Source organism: Centruroides sculpturatus, unplaced genomic scaffold, assembly GCF_000671375.1.
Source record: "Centruroides sculpturatus isolate CEXI.00-Female unplaced genomic scaffold, Cexi_2.0 scaffold526, whole genome shotgun sequence".
NCBI lineage: Eukaryota > Metazoa > Arthropoda > Arachnida > Scorpiones > Buthidae > Centruroides > Centruroides sculpturatus.
Window position 1 is genome coordinate 164,655 of NW_019384897.1, and position 20,614 is coordinate 185,268.

At 27.6% G+C, this 20,614-nt stretch overlaps 1 protein-coding gene across 1 annotated transcript in view; it reads right to left on the minus strand.

The window, feature by feature from the left end:
• LOC111631410 (RNA-binding protein 25-like) overlaps positions 1-20,614 on the minus strand; it is a 96,272-nt gene that overhangs the window by 12,930 nt on the left and 62,728 nt on the right. The window contains exons 12-17 of the mRNA XM_023375646.1: positions 20,059-20,447; positions 17,142-17,540; positions 14,537-14,642; positions 6,303-6,392; positions 4,765-4,838; positions 4,543-4,693 (exon numbers count right to left, since the gene is read on the minus strand). Coding sequence (XP_023231414.1) covers positions 4,543-4,693; positions 4,765-4,838; positions 6,303-6,392; positions 14,537-14,642; positions 17,142-17,540; positions 20,059-20,447 — 1,209 coding nt within the window. The remainder of the gene's footprint in view (positions 1-4,542; positions 4,694-4,764; positions 4,839-6,302; positions 6,393-14,536; positions 14,643-17,141; positions 17,541-20,058; positions 20,448-20,614) is intronic.

Below are 20,614 nucleotides of genomic sequence, written 5' to 3' on the forward strand. Positions count from 1 at the left end.
GAAATCGAACAATTTATATCAAGAGAACTAGGGATAACAAATAGTTCAATAGATAGTATAATTAAACTAACTAATAATGAATACAAGCCTATGGTGAAAATAGCTCTATCCTCAACATATGACAGAAATTTAATACTTAAAGAATTCTGGTCTAAGAGAGCAAAAATCAATTTAGACGAACATAAAAAAATTATATTCAAAACAGATCTCTGTAGAAGATCGAGATTGAGGAGAAAAAATTTGATACCAATATTTCAACAAGAAAAAGCCAAAGGCATTAAAATAATAATGAGAGATGATTATTATATAAAGGGAGAGAATATCTATACATACGATTTCCACTTACAAAAAGCGATACGTGTAAGGGGTTTTTTAGGCCTAAATTAAAGGGTCAATCAAATAAATATATCAAAAAATCCTTCATTTCTATGAATAATCAAAGAATAGAAGATTCTATAAACCTAGTAATACTAGAAAATAATAACCAACAAGGACATAGAATAGAGCTGACAAACTTAGTAGTTGGACTACCATTAGAAGAAGGTGAATATACAAAAAGGTATAATTACAAAATTCGTTTTGGATTCTGGAATATACAAGGTATCCAAAGAAAGCTATACACAGATATATTTTATAAATACTTGAATTCCAATACAGTTATTGGTTTGTCTGAAACTTGGTTGACCCAGCTAAAAATAGAAGATAAAACTTATTTAGAACGAACCTTCTTAGTATTGGAAAGTAAAGGTCAAAGAAATAGTAAATTCGGTCGACCTTTTGGAGGACTGTTATTGTTAATTAATAAAAATCTAGGTAAATTGAGATTTTGGATTGCTGATAACAATTACGTCCTAGCTGAATTAGAACTCTGTCAATATCTAAGTTCACGCTGGAGAGAAACACGTATAGGAATTATACTCATATATCTCCCACCAAATTCCGATAAAAAGAGAACATTAGTAGAAATTCAAAATAAGATAATACAAAGAACTAATATTACAGATTTGTGGATAATTGGGGGCGATGCTAATAGTCGAATAGGTGAAGCAATGGATACAAAAAACAAAAATAACAATGGAATTATTGACAATATCAAAACGTCTAAAGATAAAGTAAGTAACTTAGGAGGAAAATCATTACTAGAATTTGTACAAGATAATAATCTATATATTTTGAATGGACGACTCCCAAGCGACTGTCCTGCGGAATATACCTACCTGTCTAGCTTAGGTAAATCTGTGATTGACTATATAATTTGTTCGGAAACTGCCCTAAATATGATTAAAGAATTTAGAGTCTTGAATATCGATATGTCAGACCACTTCCCTGTACAACTAGAATTCAATGGAGCCCCATACGAAAACAGGGAAGAGCAAACTCAAAAAAATAATCGAACCTACAGAAGAGAGATGAAAAGAAGTTTTAATCTGAAAAAATTCAAAAATGAATTCAACAATCAATTGCTGATGATACAATATAAAGAAAGTAATATAACGGCTGCGCAGAAATATGATAAATTAGTAAATATAATAGACCAATTTCGATATAAAACCTCTTGGAACATTAATAGAATACATCCCAAACAAATTTGGTTTGATAAGAGTTGTTACTTACATAAGATTAAAAAACAACGTAGCTTACAATATTTTAGAAAAATAAACTCTGAGTCAACACTGAAAGAATATATAAGAAACAAAAAAATATATCAAAACCTAATTAAAGCCAAAAAGAGGAAATATTATTCTGAGATGAGTGATCAATTATTAAAAGCTAAAGATACAAAAAAATTTTGGAATATTATTAAACAAGTCAGAAATAAAACGCAAACTCCTGAGCCTAAATGCTATGTAACGTATGATAATTGGCAACAATACTTTGAGGAATTTTCCATTTCCTACAAAAATAAATGCAATGTGCAGAGTATACCACACTTAACTGTTACGACTGAACCACTAACAGAAATATTTAATGAAGAAAATTTACACAGGTGTATCAAAAAAATAAAAGAGAGAACCGCTCCAGGTGCCGATTCCATCACCAACGCGATAATCAAAAACTTTTCGATCGAAGGAATTCATCTATTGGCTAATCTATACAATAATTTCTATAATACGGGTACAATACCTAGAGATTGGAATAAAATCATCTTCCAAATGATATTTAAAAAAGGTGAAAGAAGCTGTCCAGCCAACTATCGACCTATCGCTCTTTTGTCTGGGTTTCGCAAACTGTTTACAGCAGTACTAACAGAAAAGTTTAACGAGTGGACAGAGAATAATAAACTACTTAATTATACACAGTTTGCCTTTACAAAAAACGGAGGCACCCAAGTTGCATTATTTTCATTGACGACACTAATCCAATTACAATTATATAAAAAAAGACAAAAAGTCTTCGCTTTGTTTTTGGACATTGAAAAAGCATATGACTCAGTGGTTATTGCAGTATTACTAGAGAAGTTAAGCAAAAACGGAGCAGATACACGTATGATTAGAATAATCGATCAATTGTTCGGACACTACGAAGTAATCATTAAACAATTTGATAAGAAATGGCCAGAATTACAAGTGCATAGAGGTCTTCTTCAAGGTGACCCTTGGTCTCCACATCTTTTTAACTATTTCCTAGCAGACATAAATGAATGTTTTGAGAAAGAAGATGATGGATTTTATATAGACGGCCAAGTAATCCACTCTATAGCATATGCGGATGATATCGTACTAGTCGCACCCACAGCAGCAGGTCTTCGAAGAAAAATTAGAAATATACAAAAATATTTCCATATATTAAAATTAAGCATCAATCCAAGAAAATCCTCAGTCATGATATTTCGTAATGGATCCAAACTTGCAAAAAAAAGCACATCATTCTCGATGAACAAAGTACAATTAGAGATAGTACAAGAGATAAAATTTTTGGGAATTATACTGACCCCTACAATAACTTTTGAAAAGCAATATAAAAAAGTCGTTCACAAATCAAATTGTCTGATTAATAATATGGTGAAACTTTGTACACATATTAAGCTTAAAAATATATTTAGTCATTTTAGACTATTTACCTCTATAATTTTTAATGCGATATCCTACGCCTCACCAATTTGGAGTCTAACAAATTATAAGAAACTTGAATCCATTCAAAATAAGTTTATTCGAAAAATTTTTACATTGGAATACAATATTGCTGGTTATGCTCTTAGAATCGAACTCAGCAGATTTAGATTGGCTCCTTTTTTTGTCAAAAGATTTGTTAATTTTCTATATAAGATCAGAGACAATAACAACCTTCCAACAAAACTATTATATTTGCTGTATAAAAAAATGTGTCAAAAACCCCAAAAAAATACCTGGATTAGTCAAATGAAGAATATAATCAATGAATACGGAGTTTCTATAGCTCCATTACTAGAAAATTCAGAAATTAGCGACTTTATAAGGAAACAACTAATACATAATGCACTGGAAATCTCATTAGCTCAAGATATCGAAGAAATACATAAGAGAAGAGAGCCTAAATGGTATAAAATATTGCTAAATTACCCCTTCAATAACAACTATATGTTATCTAATATGTCGTTTACAGTCAAGAAGTTTTTCATTCAACTGAGATTAAATAGCAATATGGTTTTAATTAATAATAGAATCTATGAAATTTCCAAAAGTAGCTGCCCAAGATGTCAAGAATTATTCACTAAGTATCACGTTTTCTGTGGATGTAAAACAGGCTACGAACTAAGAATTAAAATGGATTTAAACCAATTAAATTTCATCACAGAAGAAAATCAAATGTATCGTTTCTTCCAAGGTGCAAATACTGCTATGATTTATAAATTATATAATTATACAAAAACCTTTTGTAATCAATCCTAAAAGGGTGAATGAAATTGAATTGACCTGAACATTGTATATAATAATACTAACTGATAAAAACTGAATATGTTATAATTATGACTATGATCAATGTTCATTCTATGTTATAACTCCCTGTAATAACAGGCTTTTGCCTAATATGACTAATAAATATATTATTATTATTATTTCCCAAACTGATGTCCATAGATCTTGGACATCAGTTATAGCTAGAGACCAGTTTCAAAGGTTCTCAAATGTTCAGAAGGTATCTTATAATGTGAGTGTTTACTTTCCTAAAAATATACTGTCAAAATCACAAGATTCATTATAGAATGAACACTTTTTAATACAATTAGTATGTATTAAAAAAAATCATCACTTGTTTTACAGTGTAAATTCAACAGACAAACATATACAGTCATATATATAACTATAACAATAAAGCAATTGCTATCTATTTTTTCTTTCCAACTCTTTACCAGAGGCTAAGCTTATTTATATCAACAGTAAATGGTTTTTTTTAATTAAATAAATATCAAAAAATCATTATTTATACAATAGTTAAAACAAAAAAAAAGAGAGGTTATAGAAACAGGTAGCTATAAAAGTTAATGATGAATTCATTATTTGGAAAAAAAAAACCTGATATTAATAACTTCATTAATAAAAATTTCATTTAAAATAATCTTACTCTATCAATTTCTCCATCAGGATCAGGATGACCTTTCTCTACAAGTTGTCTTCTTAATTCTTCAAGTTCTTCCTTTTCTTTACGACGATCATGATTATCAGCTTCTATTTCTTTCTCTCGCTCTTTCAGTCTTCTAGCTAAAGCACTGCCCCTAATCAACAAATTAACTCATTATGATTTGTAAACACAAAATACTTTAGATTGTCAAAATATGTAGCTTACTTATAATATTTTGGATCATCTCGTTCATCATCATAATCTTCTAAAAATTCTTTTAATCTTCTTGCTTCTTTCAACTATTAAAAATAGTAAGTCACATCAACTTTCAGGTATTATTTTAATACAGAAATAAATTTCATAACTGATAAAAAAAAAATAATATATATATATATAACAAATGATTTTGTCATGTTTAATTGATATTTAATTACTTGATGTTTCAATATACAAACATTTTATTTTTAATTCATTAAATTTATTTAAAATTTTGAATATACAATTTGTATTTCATTTACTTAATTCCACACTTACTGTTAAAATTATTTTTAAGTTAAAAAATGAAATTATAAAATAAAATCTATTTCACAATTATTATTATAATATATTTTTTAAAGTTCATTCAAAATATGTTTTGGAAGAAAAGGGAAAAAATATGTACAGTACATTGTATAAATAAATATTGCATATTCTGAAGCCTAAATAGAAATGTCAAAAATGAATTTATATCTTATTTTGATAAAATTTTTTCTAGCTTTGCACTATAATACAGGTATGTACTGCCTAACAACAAAAATCCCATAAGATTATAATGGAGCTGAAAAATTCATAGCCGCTTTAAAATTTTAATAATAAAATCAATTCTATTATTAAAACCAATGAAAAACAATGCAATTTTAAATTATATAAATTTTATTAAAACAATAATTTTTGACTACTTGTGGCCAAAGATGAAACTTGACTGGAAACTAAAACCTTCATAATTTTGTGATTGAATGTATCTAAATTAGATTACAAATAACACATTTGAAAAATTCACAGAAATTGAAATAGCAATATAAAAGGAATGTGAATGTCAGAAGTGGCCAAATGGATAAAACCACCAAACACTGACAGACAGTTCTGTGTTCACACCTGACTGAACAGCTGGCCATATGCAGTTTTTGAATTTTCTTAATGTGTCTAACACTTAACTAAAACCAGTTTCCATCAAAAACCCTCCTGGAAAGCATCTCTTAAAGATCACCTTTGCTTTGCATTACCTTATCCCATCAATCCAATGCAAGAATTGAATAAAAATTATTTTTTAACTTACATAGCCTTATAAGACAGTTTTACATGATATAATACAATAGGAATCATATTGATTGCTAATATATTTAAAATAATCATCTGTATTTGTGTTATTTACTTCATTAATTTTGAACTTCATATACCAAGCAGAGAATATAAATTAAATTTTTATTTCAGATCATTATTTTTATTTTTCTCCTAACGCACAGTTACTAATAAAAATACCCTATCTGGAATTCCACCATGACTGTCAGTCCACAATAGAAACAATTGGATTGTGCAGGATGAGCATAAATTAAAATTTGATTGAAAATAAAATAACAAAATATTAAAAGTAAATATCAATTCTAATTTATTTAAAATAAAGTTATGGATTTGTGAAAGTCCATAACTGTATATAAATGTCCAAATTAAAAATTCTCAAATGCAGGTAGTTTTTTTAAATTTTAATTTAAAAATATATAAATTACCTCTTCTTGTTTTTGATCATCTTCTTTCTGTCTGGCTTTATCATAATCTTTTCCTTTTCTACGTTCTCTTGCTTCCCAATTTCTTAATCGCTAGAAATTTGTCAAAGTTTAAATAATCATAAACACACATACTATTTAATAATTTCTTAAATTATAGCTAATAATTAACATAATTTATTAATAATCTGAAAGTATTAAATTGTAAATTATATTTGAATAAATTTGTTTCATTAGTAAAACTTATAATTTTAATAAGCCTGAATGAAAAAATTGTGTATTTAATTTATTACTATTTTAATAATAAATTATGTATTATAGATACAATACACTATCAGTTAACTAGCACCTATGCAGATTGGTAAATGCCACATAAATGTAGTTTCTGGCCACTTGAAAGAATTAAAAATAAGCCTAAATAATACCATATACATACTACTGTATACCATACCATAAACTTTGTATTGACTTGATAATATTGAAATATAGTAATTGGAAGCAAATTAAGACAAACTTAACTTAATGCAATACAGTTTTATTATAAAAACAGCTTTGTGAATACATTGTGCAATTTTAGTTAAATGGCAGGCATGGGAGACAAGCATTGGGTACACGAAGTATGAACTTACAGCATGGTATGCCAAGTTTAGACTTACATTTCCATTAGAAATCAATTTTATTTTAATTTTTATTTTCAGTATTATTTCTTGAACTTTGCCAGTTGCTTGAGTTCCAGTTAACAGAGTCTACTGAGTGGTGTGTTATAGCTTCATTTGAAATATTTTTTAAAAACAACTTGGCTAATATAAATCAGAACTCAAAGAATTCTAATGATATTTCAAAGTAAATGTTCTTTCATAACTTTTAAATGCTATCCAATCATTCACACTGATAAAAAGTAGTTTATTTTGCCAAAATATACTTTTTATATTTAATTTATATTGCAAAATAATGAACTTATAAAGCACTACCTTAAAACTTTTGCTGACACAATGTTTTCAAAACATGCTTGAGAGAGAATTATGACTTCATTTTAAAATGTACACTTTGGTGGATTTATACAGTAATTTTAAGCAAATATGTTAAATATCAACAATATATAATATAAATTCCAACTGATTTTATAATAATCAACTTCAACTATTTACAGTAGAATCTCATTTTAACAGATTGTGGAACAATGGATTCCTTGGAATAATGGATTTTTCCCAAGGTCTGCCAAATCAATGTAATTTTATCTCCTTTTGGTGTATTTATAAATCAGAATAACAGTTTTCTTCTAGCCCTATCTATTGTAAACTTGACATTTTCTCAACCTTTAGTTAATATTTGGATGAAGAGAGTCAGCAGGTTGATACAATTGAGAAAGAGTCAACTACAAACATTCTGACACTGATCCAAATGTAGTGCTGAGTGCTTTAGTGAGATCATCACAGTGATGTGTTATAGCTTCATGGGACTCAGGCAAATTTGAATTAGGAAACCCCATGTACAGTGATGACTTCAGACATTTTTCTTCAGGAACGTTTTTGGATAAACTCAACCTCTAGAGAGACCCTAGATTCCTAATGTGTCTGTGCCACACTGGGAATTTAGTCTCTCCCAAAATAGCACCAAATTTAAATTTCAATATTCTTACTACAGTAATGAGTTTATAAAAGATTGGTTTGGGGCCATTAGTGGGGATCCCAGGCAATTGCCCTTTTTTGCCCAGAGGATAACATGCCACTGAGCCATCAAGTCTTTCCAAGACATGAATACCTTCCTGATGAGTTTCAGCATAAATGAACAGACTGTACATGATATCACTATCAAGCAGTTGTATTCAATAGGCAGAAAAGTGGCATCAAAACAAACGACGATGGATGAGTTTTAACAAATTGTGAAGTCAAGTTTCAATTTTCTCTACTCCTCAAGAAGGGCCTTAGTGTTCAACAGATACTGGATATACATGATGTGTTGATATTCATCATGGAGCACAACCATTTTTGCTTTCAATGAGAAAATTGATTTACAGAAACAGAGGGTCCCCATGGGTCCCCTTATCTGCTGTTCTAGCAGAACCAATCATGAGAGAAATTGAGCACAGAACATTCAATTCCCTGTTTGTCATCCACTACCTTCTGTTGTACTTGCATTACATTGATGATATCCTCATAGTGTGGAAGGATTACAGACAAGATGTTTCTTACGTTAGAACAAATAATGTCCAGTGACAAGGAGATGTCAGTAGTTGATATTACTGTACCTCAAATCCCATTCCATATGCATTTGCCATATATTTAGGCAACATAACTTTCTCCTGCCCTCCTCTGCTACTGAATTTTGCAGACTTATCTGCAATGATTCAGATAAATTCTCCATCTTTGAAAACTTGGGAATCTATGCTGTACCATTGGAGAATCCCGTAATGGGGTGAACATAAGGTACATTGGGCAACAACATGAATGCTTCAATTGAAGTTTTCGACTATTTACAAAAATATTTTTTTGAGTCTATCACAATCCTTTTTTTATACAGCACCAGAAGTAACAGTTAACATGGTTTTTTTTTTTTTGTTGAAGAATAACTTCTTAAAAAACAAAGGTAAACAAGTAAAAAGAGACGTCACAATGTTAAAAACGATCAAGTGTTAGCCTTCTATTGTAGGTTCTGACACTTTACATTAAAAACTTGAAGAACTCTTCTCACCATACTGTCCTTATTCATACTTTAACTGCTTCAAGCCCTCTGGTGGTAATTTTGAGTTATCCTACTTATTTGCATATTTATACAATTTATGTAATAACTCGGGATATAATTCTTCAATTGAAGTTTTCGACTGAAAATATTTTTGTAAATAGTCGAAAACTTCAATTGAAGAATTATATCCCGAGTTATTACAGAAAAAAAAAAAAAAAAAACATGAATGCTTGCTAGCCACTTAACTAAGCACCAGGATGATGTGGTGAAAGGAAAGCATACCACAAAGCTTGCAAAAATGGTGCTCAAATGTAACTGCAACCCACTATGGACTCAAACAATGTTACTCAGATTCTGCAATGACTGGAAACTCATTTTTTATGGTAATTTCTCCTTACAACCTTGGAGTTATGCAACACTCCATGCTTAACCTATCTGATGTCAAATTTTTTCCCATTGCGTGTTGCTCCATGTTGAAGTTTTGTCGATGTCAAGCCTAACAAAAATTCCACATTTTAGCAAAAAATAATCGTGGCTATTGTATCGTCCAAAATTATTTTTTATTTTGCAAACAAAATAGACATATTAATAAATGTAAAAACAAATATACAAAAAAACAAAAGTATATATATAATAAATGTAAAAACAAATATATATATTTATAAAAAATTTATATCTTTTATTCGAGTTCTTAATTATTTGTTTTTATTTGTAAACTAGCACGTATGCGCGAGACTGCCCAGGCATAAAGTAACAAGGATAAACGTTNTATATATTAATATATTTCAGAAGTTAGTTTTAATATAAAAATTATGCAAACTAATAACATCTAGTGTCAAAAACTCCCTGATGCAGAAATGAGATATCTCAGGTCGACAGGTAAAGATCAAGGTCATCATGTTTTGACCCAAGACATGTTGGAAATACCAGGGAATAAGTTAACTAGCATGGAGTGTTGCATGATTCCAAGGTTGTAAGGAGCAATAGGCAACCCACATGTGCAACCAGTGTGTGGATTGCCCTATATAAATGGTTAAATAGTGATATACAGCTTTCATCGCACCTATAATGTGTGTGTATGTGCTGCATGATGTTACAACATCTAGTGCAATTGAATTTTAAGCACGCTCATAACGAATTTTAATTTCAATTTAAATAATGTGTGTCCATTTGCATTAGAACATTGTGTTCTATTCTTAAATTTCGTTTGCCTGAAGATAATAAAGTTTAATAAGTTTAATAATAAGTTTATTGAAAGCACTAACAAAAATAAAAAAACTTAATGCCACACTCTGTGTGTTTACTTTCTTTTTATATATGATATTTGGCATGAGGTTCAAGCTGTATTGTGTTAAATAATACAAATATCATCATAATAATTGATGAAGTAATAAAATCAGATTTGGTGCTATATACTGTACCAATGTATAGTGTGTGTGAGCTATATATACGCAATAACTTCAAATATGTATACTGGACATGTATGTTCACTATTCATTGTTTGTCTGTTTGCAACTACAGTTGCTATTGCAACAAAATACTGACAAGGATGAATGTATCAAACAAATTCATACAAGAGCCTGTAATAATTTAATGACCTGTACAAGTTTGCTGCAAAGTTTATCACAATACCCACGATTTAGAGGTAAACATAAAATTAAAAATGAGACATTAGCAATAGTAGACACCTAATTTGATGCTAATACTCAATAAAAACCTAGAAAATAGAAACAATTTTTTGATAAAAACCAAACAGATAAAGATATCAATTTAACTGGTCAAGCAGATTTTTAAATAAATACATTGTATGTTATATGTCAAAATTTATAGCAAAATTGATAAAAAAAACAGAAAAAATATCAAGAAATTAACAAAATATTTCAAGTATTTTTTTTATAGAATTTGAAGATTTAAAGAATGTATTGGATTGTACAAGTAAGATAAAAAAAAAAGTTTACTTCAATGACATTGATGTTGAAGAACTAGATGATGAACTGACAGAATTTATTTTAATGACAAGAAAACAATATTTGCAAAGCCCAAATGATATGTACCAGTTTATAAAAAAACTAGCTGTTACCTGTGACTTAACCCATGGGGGTTTTGAAGCAAACCCCATTTATATTCAATATTTCAACAACCATAGTAATTGTTATATAATACCTACCACCAAGAATGATGAGAATTGCTGAGAATCAAACAAACTATTTTCAATTTGATCAATTTTCTGGAATGTTTACAATCATTCTATAATTGAACCAATATGCAACAACAAATTCAAATTTAAAATGATTCGAACATTTGGTTAAAAAATCGAAATACTGTATATAAAAATATTTATAACAATGTCTGAAATGTTATCAATTTAATACACCTAAGTACTCAATGAAGACTAAACGTAGTTGAAAACAAAAAATCGCATCTAAAATAGTACAGTAGAAGCTGTTCTTCCGGTTAAGCCTTAATGCTCTCCCTCTCCCCCATGGGGGAATTTCGAAAAATCCCTTCTTAGTGTGCATTTTTATGATGTAACCTAACTGTGTACCAAATTTCACCCCTTTAGGTTCAGCAGTTTGCTCTGGGTAATGATGAATCAGTGACTCAGTCAGTCAGGACAAGTAATTTTATATATTTAGATGACATTGCATCTTCTTTTCTTAATATCAAAATATTGTTAGGAATTTACTTGACTATGCCTGTAAGTAATGCAACAGGAGAGAGATCTTTGTTTTAAAATGAGTTAAAAATTTAAGAAATCCAATAGAGCAGGAAAGGCTAAACAACTCTTGCTATAGAAAAAATACACTCAAAAGGCTAGATTACAAAGATATTATTGATCGATATTCTGAAATGAAAATCCGAAAACAAAATTTAAATTTTTTAAAGGCTGATTAATATAATTATATATATTTTTATATATTTTTTGTTATCACAAAAACTGTTTTATTATACAATTATTATTGTATTAGTGTTTGTATTCTCTATTAATATAATAATAATAATTATTATATAACAAAAATTTTAAGTGACATTATTTCAGATTTCTTTAGAAGCAACTTATTTAAATAGAGTCCCAATTTAAATTTTGTCGAAGGCCTGCTAGAGGCTTAATCCAGCAATGGCTGCATGCAGCACAACAAGTCACAACTTGGCTGTCATTTAGCATCATTAAACAACTAATGTATCAAATTTTAGTGCCAGTATAACTTTGTACAACATTACCAAAATCAAAAAACTTTAGTTAAATTGAATATAAGTTGAGATTTTTTGCTCCTTTAAGATTGGGAAAAAACATTGATTAATTAATTAGTATTCAAGCCAATACGGTATTATATTTATGATGATAATTTGATAATCTTAATGAAAAAATTAATTTTAAAATCAATAAATTGTACTATTAAATTAAAAAATTAATTTCTTTTTATTTTTAAGTTTGTTTTCATTTTTAAATTATTTCATTATCACCTACATTGAAATCAGGGGGTGAGAGAAAAAGGTTTAAAAAATTTATACTTATAGTAGTTAGTATTATTTAACTAAAAAAAATCAAAATTATGAAATTAATTTCCTAACATAGTTTAAAAGGATAAATTACTGAATTTAAATTTATTTAACTGACTAAATTTCAATATTGAATGCTATATATTTTACAATGCAATTTAATAAAAATTTTCCATACTATAATCATTATTAATTGAACATTAAAGCTGAAAAGATAAGGTTAAAGGCAAGGCCACTTTTTACACATTTGTTCTTCATTACTGGAAAGGGAAAATATATACAGGTAACCCCCATACAACGCAGGAGTTACGTTCCAAAAGATTGCCGTGTTATGCAAATCCGTGTTATACGAAACAAAGGACTAGTGCAAAAAGGGGGATTAGGTTCCAAAAATTAAGACATGTTGTTAAATCCTTATTTAAATCGGATTTATTATTCGTTTTTTTCATAGCTAAAATACTTATTTAAGTAAATATTTTACTAGAGGATTATTCATTTTATATGATGATCTCAGCATGAGCATCATCAACTGGTAACAGTTTTTGGGTGCATTCGTTAATAGCGGTCGCTCTGCAACAGGAGTGCACTGCTCTTTGTAGGCATTTAGGAACAACGGTGAAAGAAAGATTGTGGCGCCTGCACTATCGATAGTATCATGTGGAGGAATCTATAATTTTAAAATGAGCTTTTAGAGGCAAAAGAAGGGTCCCAATTGTAAAATTTAACCATTAAATGGATTATTTGTTGAAAGAGCATTCAAAGTAGGCCATGAAAACAATTAGAATGCTTGTGCAGAGTTACGTGGAGGTATAAAAGAACGCACCCTTTATTACATTTTATGTTGTACGAGGGTTTTACCCAATTCCTGAACCATGTTACAGTGAACCTGTGCTATAAAAGCACCGTGTTATACGGGGGATGTTCCCAATTCTCGAACTGTGTTAGAGTGAATCCATGCTGTAGAAGTGCCGTGTTATATGGGGGTTACCTGTATATATATATATAAATTGCATTAATTGTTAAATAATACAATGATTATAAAAACTATGTCATAGTACAGAAATACAGAAATGATGCAATTTCGAAAAAAAATAGCTGTTTTGTGGCAGTGTGGTTTAAGAAATGACTTTCAGTGCAGTACTTACATCCTTGACATTTTCCTTTACAATAATTAAATTACTAAGTTTCAATTACAGTAAAACTTCCTAACTTGAAGCTTCAATGGGCAGAAATAAACTTTGAATACAGATGATTCAAGTTAGAGAACAATAGAGTGAAAAATGCTAATTCTGAATACATTTTTATTTTCTTGCATTATACTAAGAATCTTTGATACATGCACTGTTTAAAACAAAAAGCTAACACCTTTTCAGCAAAGTGTTCAGTGTAACTAATAGAATCAGTTTTGCAGGTACAGAGATCTCAACAAGATGTATCGTATATTTTATCATATATTCCAGTCCAAAGTGAGAGCATTTTGGACTGGAACATTGTCTGCAAATAGGTGTTGGACTGTAGATACAACTGTCTGAAATTTCATGGAAATCCAATAATTAGGATCACTTTGGATAGAATAAATATTAAAATTTGGGTCAGGGAAATTGAAATTAACATAAATTAGTGTCAGGGACCATGAAAACCTTTGACTTGGAGAAATTTGAGTTAAATAAAAATTCAAGTTGGAGATGTTAAATCCCTATGCTATTCCATTCAGACCTACCAAGTACTTTGAGTTGAAAAAAAAAAATATTTGAGTTGCAGACATTTGAGTTAGAGAAGTTTTACCATATATTTATATTTTAAGTTTCTGAAAGAAAAATATAAATATTTTGATATTATAGTAAGTTAGTAATCAATTTCTTTAAAATTATACAATGATGAAAGTTAACAACTATATTAAGTTGGACTCTACTTTGTAATTCATGCAATAAATGCTGATTTTTTATATATTTTATATAAAGAGCTAAAATAAATACTTATATCTATAAGATATATTTATTTGAAATTAACGTAGTAATGATATTTTTCAAATGACATGAAAAATAAATCAATACCTCTTGATAAGCAGCTTCCTTTTCTCTTAATTTTCTCTCCAATTTTTTACGTTCATAAGCATCCTCTTCATCTTCTCTATCTTTGTCTACATCTTTATCTCGTGACCTAAATTAATAAAATTAAAACCCACTTTAATGTAGTTCAAATAAACTATTAACCATCAGTAGGTTGATTAGAAAGAAGATATTTGGAAGAATATATATAATTATTTTGATTTCTAGAGAAAAGTATTTTTTTGTTTTTTGTTCAAAAACTTTTACTTTTATAATAGTTTTAAGAGTTTTTAATTTCAACTTTTTTGAAAAAAGTTTTTAAATCTAATTTTAACTTCTATTTATGTTTTATTTTTTTAAAAAAAATTTGTTTTAAACATTATCCACCTCAATTTTTTACCCATCTACATGTAATAGCAATTATTATTATTTTATAGGAAATCTTTTTTAATTTATTAATTTTATTTATTTAATAGTTTTTTACTTATCTACCTTAATTTTATCTTATACAGCACCCATTTTTATACAAATTTTATGCAATCAATTGCCCAATTTTTAATTTCAATTTGTGCTTAATAATCAGTTATGTAAGTAAAAAACATTTAAAAAATATTATCTGTATTATTATGTGTGATGTAATTTATATCTATTATTTCTTTTGTAAAGAATAAAAAGACTGAAGATGGGCCATTAAGACCTGAAATGCATTTCTTCTATTAATCAAACTTATACCAGTGTGATGAACTTAAACTTATTCCTTGTGTGATAAGTTAGTAAAAATAAGCCAAAAATTTTAGGTTTATAAAAAAATCCAATAAATCTAAGCTGTAAAAGTTTCTGAATAAATACAAAAGTTAACAAAAATCCAATATCATTCACATATATATTTATCTTCATACATATTTACAAAAGTATAAAACAAAAACTCTAATCTTAATAGTAAATAAAGAATATAAATAATTCATATTTAATCAATGTGATAATATATCAAATAGCAGAATCTGATTATTGTAACTATAAATATTGTTATCAGTTGTCTAATATCAGAATTACCATTTCCCAAAATGTGTAAATTAAAATACTTATAAAATCTTGTTCTTTGAAATCAAAGTTTCAGTCACAGTTATCATTACCTCCAGACAAATGACTTTTAAGTGCAAACAGCTGATAATACAATCATCATCAGTCTTAACTAGTGCTTAAATATAATTTTAAAAATATTTTTGAAATAAAAAACATTTAAGTTAAACAACACTGGATTAATCAGTATTTAATAATAATAAATCTTCAAGTTATATAATTGTTTTAACAAGTTATTTTAATGTTAGTCAATAAAGCCAAAATTTCCACTAATTGTGGAATTACATACTTATTCCATTTAATATTATCAGTTACTTATCAGCAGTGGTACAGGCAAGTACCAAAATAATTATATAAAATAAGTAGATTCTTCTATGTACATTTTTCTAGAATGAAATAAAAACCTTCACTTAAATCATAAGGATTATTTTAAAACTTTATTTATAAAGTTTTAAAAATGTGAGTGTACTGTAAAATAATATATAACTGATAAAAAAACTGATGTAACTAAACAAAAATTTTTAAATCTCCTGAATTATACAAAATCTACCAAAAAGTTCTGGATGAATTTACCAAATTTAGTTGTTAAATGTCTGGTAAAATTGGAAACTTATAATCTGTGGTTGCTCTTGTAGTTAAAGCTCTCTCTAACTAATGTATTACACTTGTATAGTTGTAAAGAAATTTTTCACAGAATAAAAATTTTATAGAACTGATAGGAGTTATATTCTTGAAAATATGATAAACATAGGAAATGTGATATAATAATAATAATGATGTAATAAATTTATTCCTTCAGAAACAGAATGTTAAAGAAAATACACGCTTGTTTTATATATATGTGATTTACAATTAATGATAATTTTAAATATAATATGCTATTTTTTGAACAAAATCACTTTTAACAAAAAAAATTCAGTCTAAGGAAGGATTCTGATATAATACTTATTTGATAAAATATTTTTATTGAATAAGAATATATTAAAACTTGCAAATAATCTAAGATGCTAAAGTATATGCGAGAAAAAAATCAAATTACATATAAACAAAATATGCAAATGAAGTTTTGTTTCAGGAAAATATCTTCAAATTATAAATCAACAACGTTGCATACTTAACTGTGTATAAAAATCTTTCTTAAAATAATATATTTAACTACATGAACTAAGAATTTCATTTTTTTTTTGGTAATTGGCCATTCTACCCAATTTTTTTAAAATTAGATTTGTTACAATGGTTAGACACAGAAGAACACTTTTACTCCTTAAAATATCCTTTATTGAAATAGAAATGCATTTCAGACTTCTTTCGGTCCCTCTTCAGTTGATTTTACAATTGTTATTCTGACATTTGGTAGCCTTACAATAATGTATTCAAAATGGACTCTACTAGATATGAAGCAAACAATAATAACTTTAAAAATTTCACATTTATTAAAGATCTTACACATTATTAAAACTTTTTCAGAGTGCAATATATAATTTAAAAAGAAAAAACAATATTTCAAATATTTTAAAAATATTTTAATTACCTTTCTCTAGACCTTTCTCTTTCTTGAGACCAAGCTCTATCTCTAGATCTGGAACGAGATCGAGTAGCAAGACGTTCGGCTCTGTCCTTGACACGATTACGTTCTAATGGAGATCTCTCATGTTCTCTTTCTCTGTCACGAATCCGATCATGATCTCTGTCACGTAAAGGTGTTCTTTCACGTCTACTTGTGCTTTTTCTATCTCTGTCTTTACTATCACGATCTCTATTTCTATCTTTGCTTCTATTGTCACGTTCTTTTCGTTCTCGCTCTTTCTCCTTTTCTTCTTCAGCTCTCTGTAAAATAAGTAGAAATAAATTTAAAGTTAAAAGAGGAAAAAACTTTACATTTATATTACGGATATCAACAGGAATCATAAAATCAGCAAACAATATGATTTATGTGAATGCAAGTGTATATATAAATCCAAAATACATTTACATTCACTCACTCAGTAACAGTTAATTTTTTAAGTGGCATATTATATTAACATTTTATTAATATAATCTGATAAGCATAGCAATCAAATAGCTAATAAATCATATTTTTATAAACAATTAAAAAAATATTTATCAATAATTAAATTCCTGCTGGCATGCTCTTCTGTATAATTCAAGCAGGCAATAAAATTATACAGTATGGTTGCCACAATTTTCAAAATAAATAAAAATTATACAAGATAAAACTCACAGCACTGTATACTTTCTTCTTCTGGAGACTCCTAGAAAAGTCTGGTACATCAGGGTACATCTTACTTATAACTGATACTTTCCAACAGACTATGAAATAATTCTTTAATGAATCTTAAAACAGTTGCATTGAACCGTTTGTGTATTAAGAGGAAAATATTTTAAAACTAAAATTAAAAACTATAAACAAAATAGTCACTAAGTTTTTTCTTATTAGAAATGAAGAATTTGAAAGCTTAACTTTTTTAAACAATTGGAAAAATTAATTTTTGAAGTAAAAAATTTCAAATTTCAGGATACTCAGAAAATTCTCAAAATACGTTTTGAATTTAGATAAGTTATTTCAAGATTGAAAAATCTTGAATTTATAAATTTAACATTTATATGGAATTATTCCTGACAAAGTATAATGGAAAACTAATTTCATTTTGAAATCATATATTCTTAAATTTTGATTACTTTGAAGTACACTTAAATTAATTAGTAAAATTAAGAAAATTTTTGTTTTAATCTTTTATGATTAAGATTAAAAATTTTTAATTTCTACTCTTCTTCTTATGGAGAAGATTTAATACAGTTTATTATTAAATGATTTATGAGTTAAGCTGATTTCACTTAATAAAAAGTTTTTCTATTAAGTTCATAAATCAAAATTTTAACTCTATTATAATGAAAAACTCATTAGATGAAAATATAAACAATAAAAAACAATAAACAGATTGAGTATAATTAATTTCTTTTTGAATTCCATTTTCAATAAAACCAAATTGACAAAATCTCACCCGTAATGCAGATAGTACTTCTTTCCACATCGGATAGTAGTTTGAAGTTCTTCCATTTCAATAAGCATTACAGAGCTTTCCAGCCCATTCTTGTTATTAATGATAAAAAGTAAGAACTAATGGGAGAGTTTCCTAACCATTGCCAACAAAAAATATTATTGGGTTATTTCATAATAAGATAAAAATTGTAAAAAGAGTAGCTATATTGATCTACATATTTTGTAAAAAAATTATTTTCCTTGCCTAATAATCTTAAAAATTTACACAAAGATATTGTTGACTATTCTGAGAAAGACATTCTATACTGTAATTTAGAATAAGGTATTAATGCTAGTATATAATCCTGAATAATTTTAAAATGCGAACATTTAAAAAGCATATAAATTAACTACTCTTTTTTCGATGCTATCTTAGTGAGAGTTACGAATGGAAATTTTAGAATTACCTGAATTATACAAAATCTACCAAAAAGTTCTGGATGAATTTACCAAATTTAGTTGTTAAATGTCTGGTAAAATTGGAAACTTATAATCTGTGGTTGCTCTTGTAGTTAAAGCTCTCTCTAACTAATGTATTACACTTGTATAGTTGTAAAGAAATTTTTCACAGAATAAAAATTTTATAGAACTGATAGGAGTTATATTCTTGAAAATATGATAAACATAGGAAATGTGATATAATAATAATAATGATGTAATAAATTTATTCCTTCAGAAACAGAATGTTAAAGAAAATACACGCTTGTTTTATATATATGTGATTTACAATTAATGATAATTTTAAATATAATATGCTATTTTTTGAACAAAATCACTTTTAACAAAAAAAATTCAGTCTAAGGAAGGATTCTGATATAATACTTATTTGATAAAATATTTTTATTGAATAAGAATATATTAAAACTTGCAAATAATCTAAGATGCTAAAGTATATGCGAGAAAAAAATCAAATTACATATAAACAAAATATGCAAATGAAGTTTTGTTTCAGGAAAATATCTTCAAATTATAAATCAACAACGTTGCATACTTAACTGTGTATAAAAATCTTTCTTAAAATAATATATTTAACTACATGAACTAAGAATTTCATTTTTTTTTTGGTAATTGGCCATTCTACCCAATTTTTTTAAAATTAGATTTGTTACAATGGTTAGACACAGAAGAACACTTTTACTCCTTAAAATATCCTTTATTGAAATAGAAATGCATTTCAGACTTCTTTCGGTCCCTCTTCAGTTGATTTTACAATTGTTATTCTGACATTTGGTAGCCTTACAATAATGTATTCAAAATGGACTCTACTAGATATGAAGCAAACAATAATAACTTTAAAAATTTCACATTTATTAAAGATCTTACACATTATTAAAACTTTTTCAGAGTGCAATATATAATTTAAAAAGAAAAAACAATATTTCAAATATTTTAAAAATATTTTAATTACCTTTCTCTAGACCTTTCTCTTTCTTGAGACCAAGCTCTATCTCTAGATCTGGAACGAGATCGAGTAGCAAGACGTTCGGCTCTGTCCTTGACACGATTACGTTCTAATGGAGATCTCTCATGTTCTCTTTCTCTGTCACGAATCCGATCATGATCTCTGTCACGTAAAGGTGTTCTTTCACGTCTACTTGTGCTTTTTCTATCTCTGTCTTTACTATCACGATCTCTATTTCTATCTTTGCTTCTATTGTCACGTTCTTTTCGTTCTCGCTCTTTCTCCTTTTCTTCTTCAGCTCTCTGTAAAATAAGTAGAAATAAATTTAAAGTTAAAAGAGGAAAAAACTTTACATTTATATTACGGATATCAACAGGAATCATAAAATCAGCAAACAATATGATTTATGTGAATGCAAGTGTATATATAAATCCAAAATACATTTACATTCACTCACTCAGTAACAGTTAATTTTTTAAGTGGCATATTATATTAACATTTTATTAATATAATCTGATAAGCATAGCAATCAAATAGCTAATAAATCATATTTTTATAAACA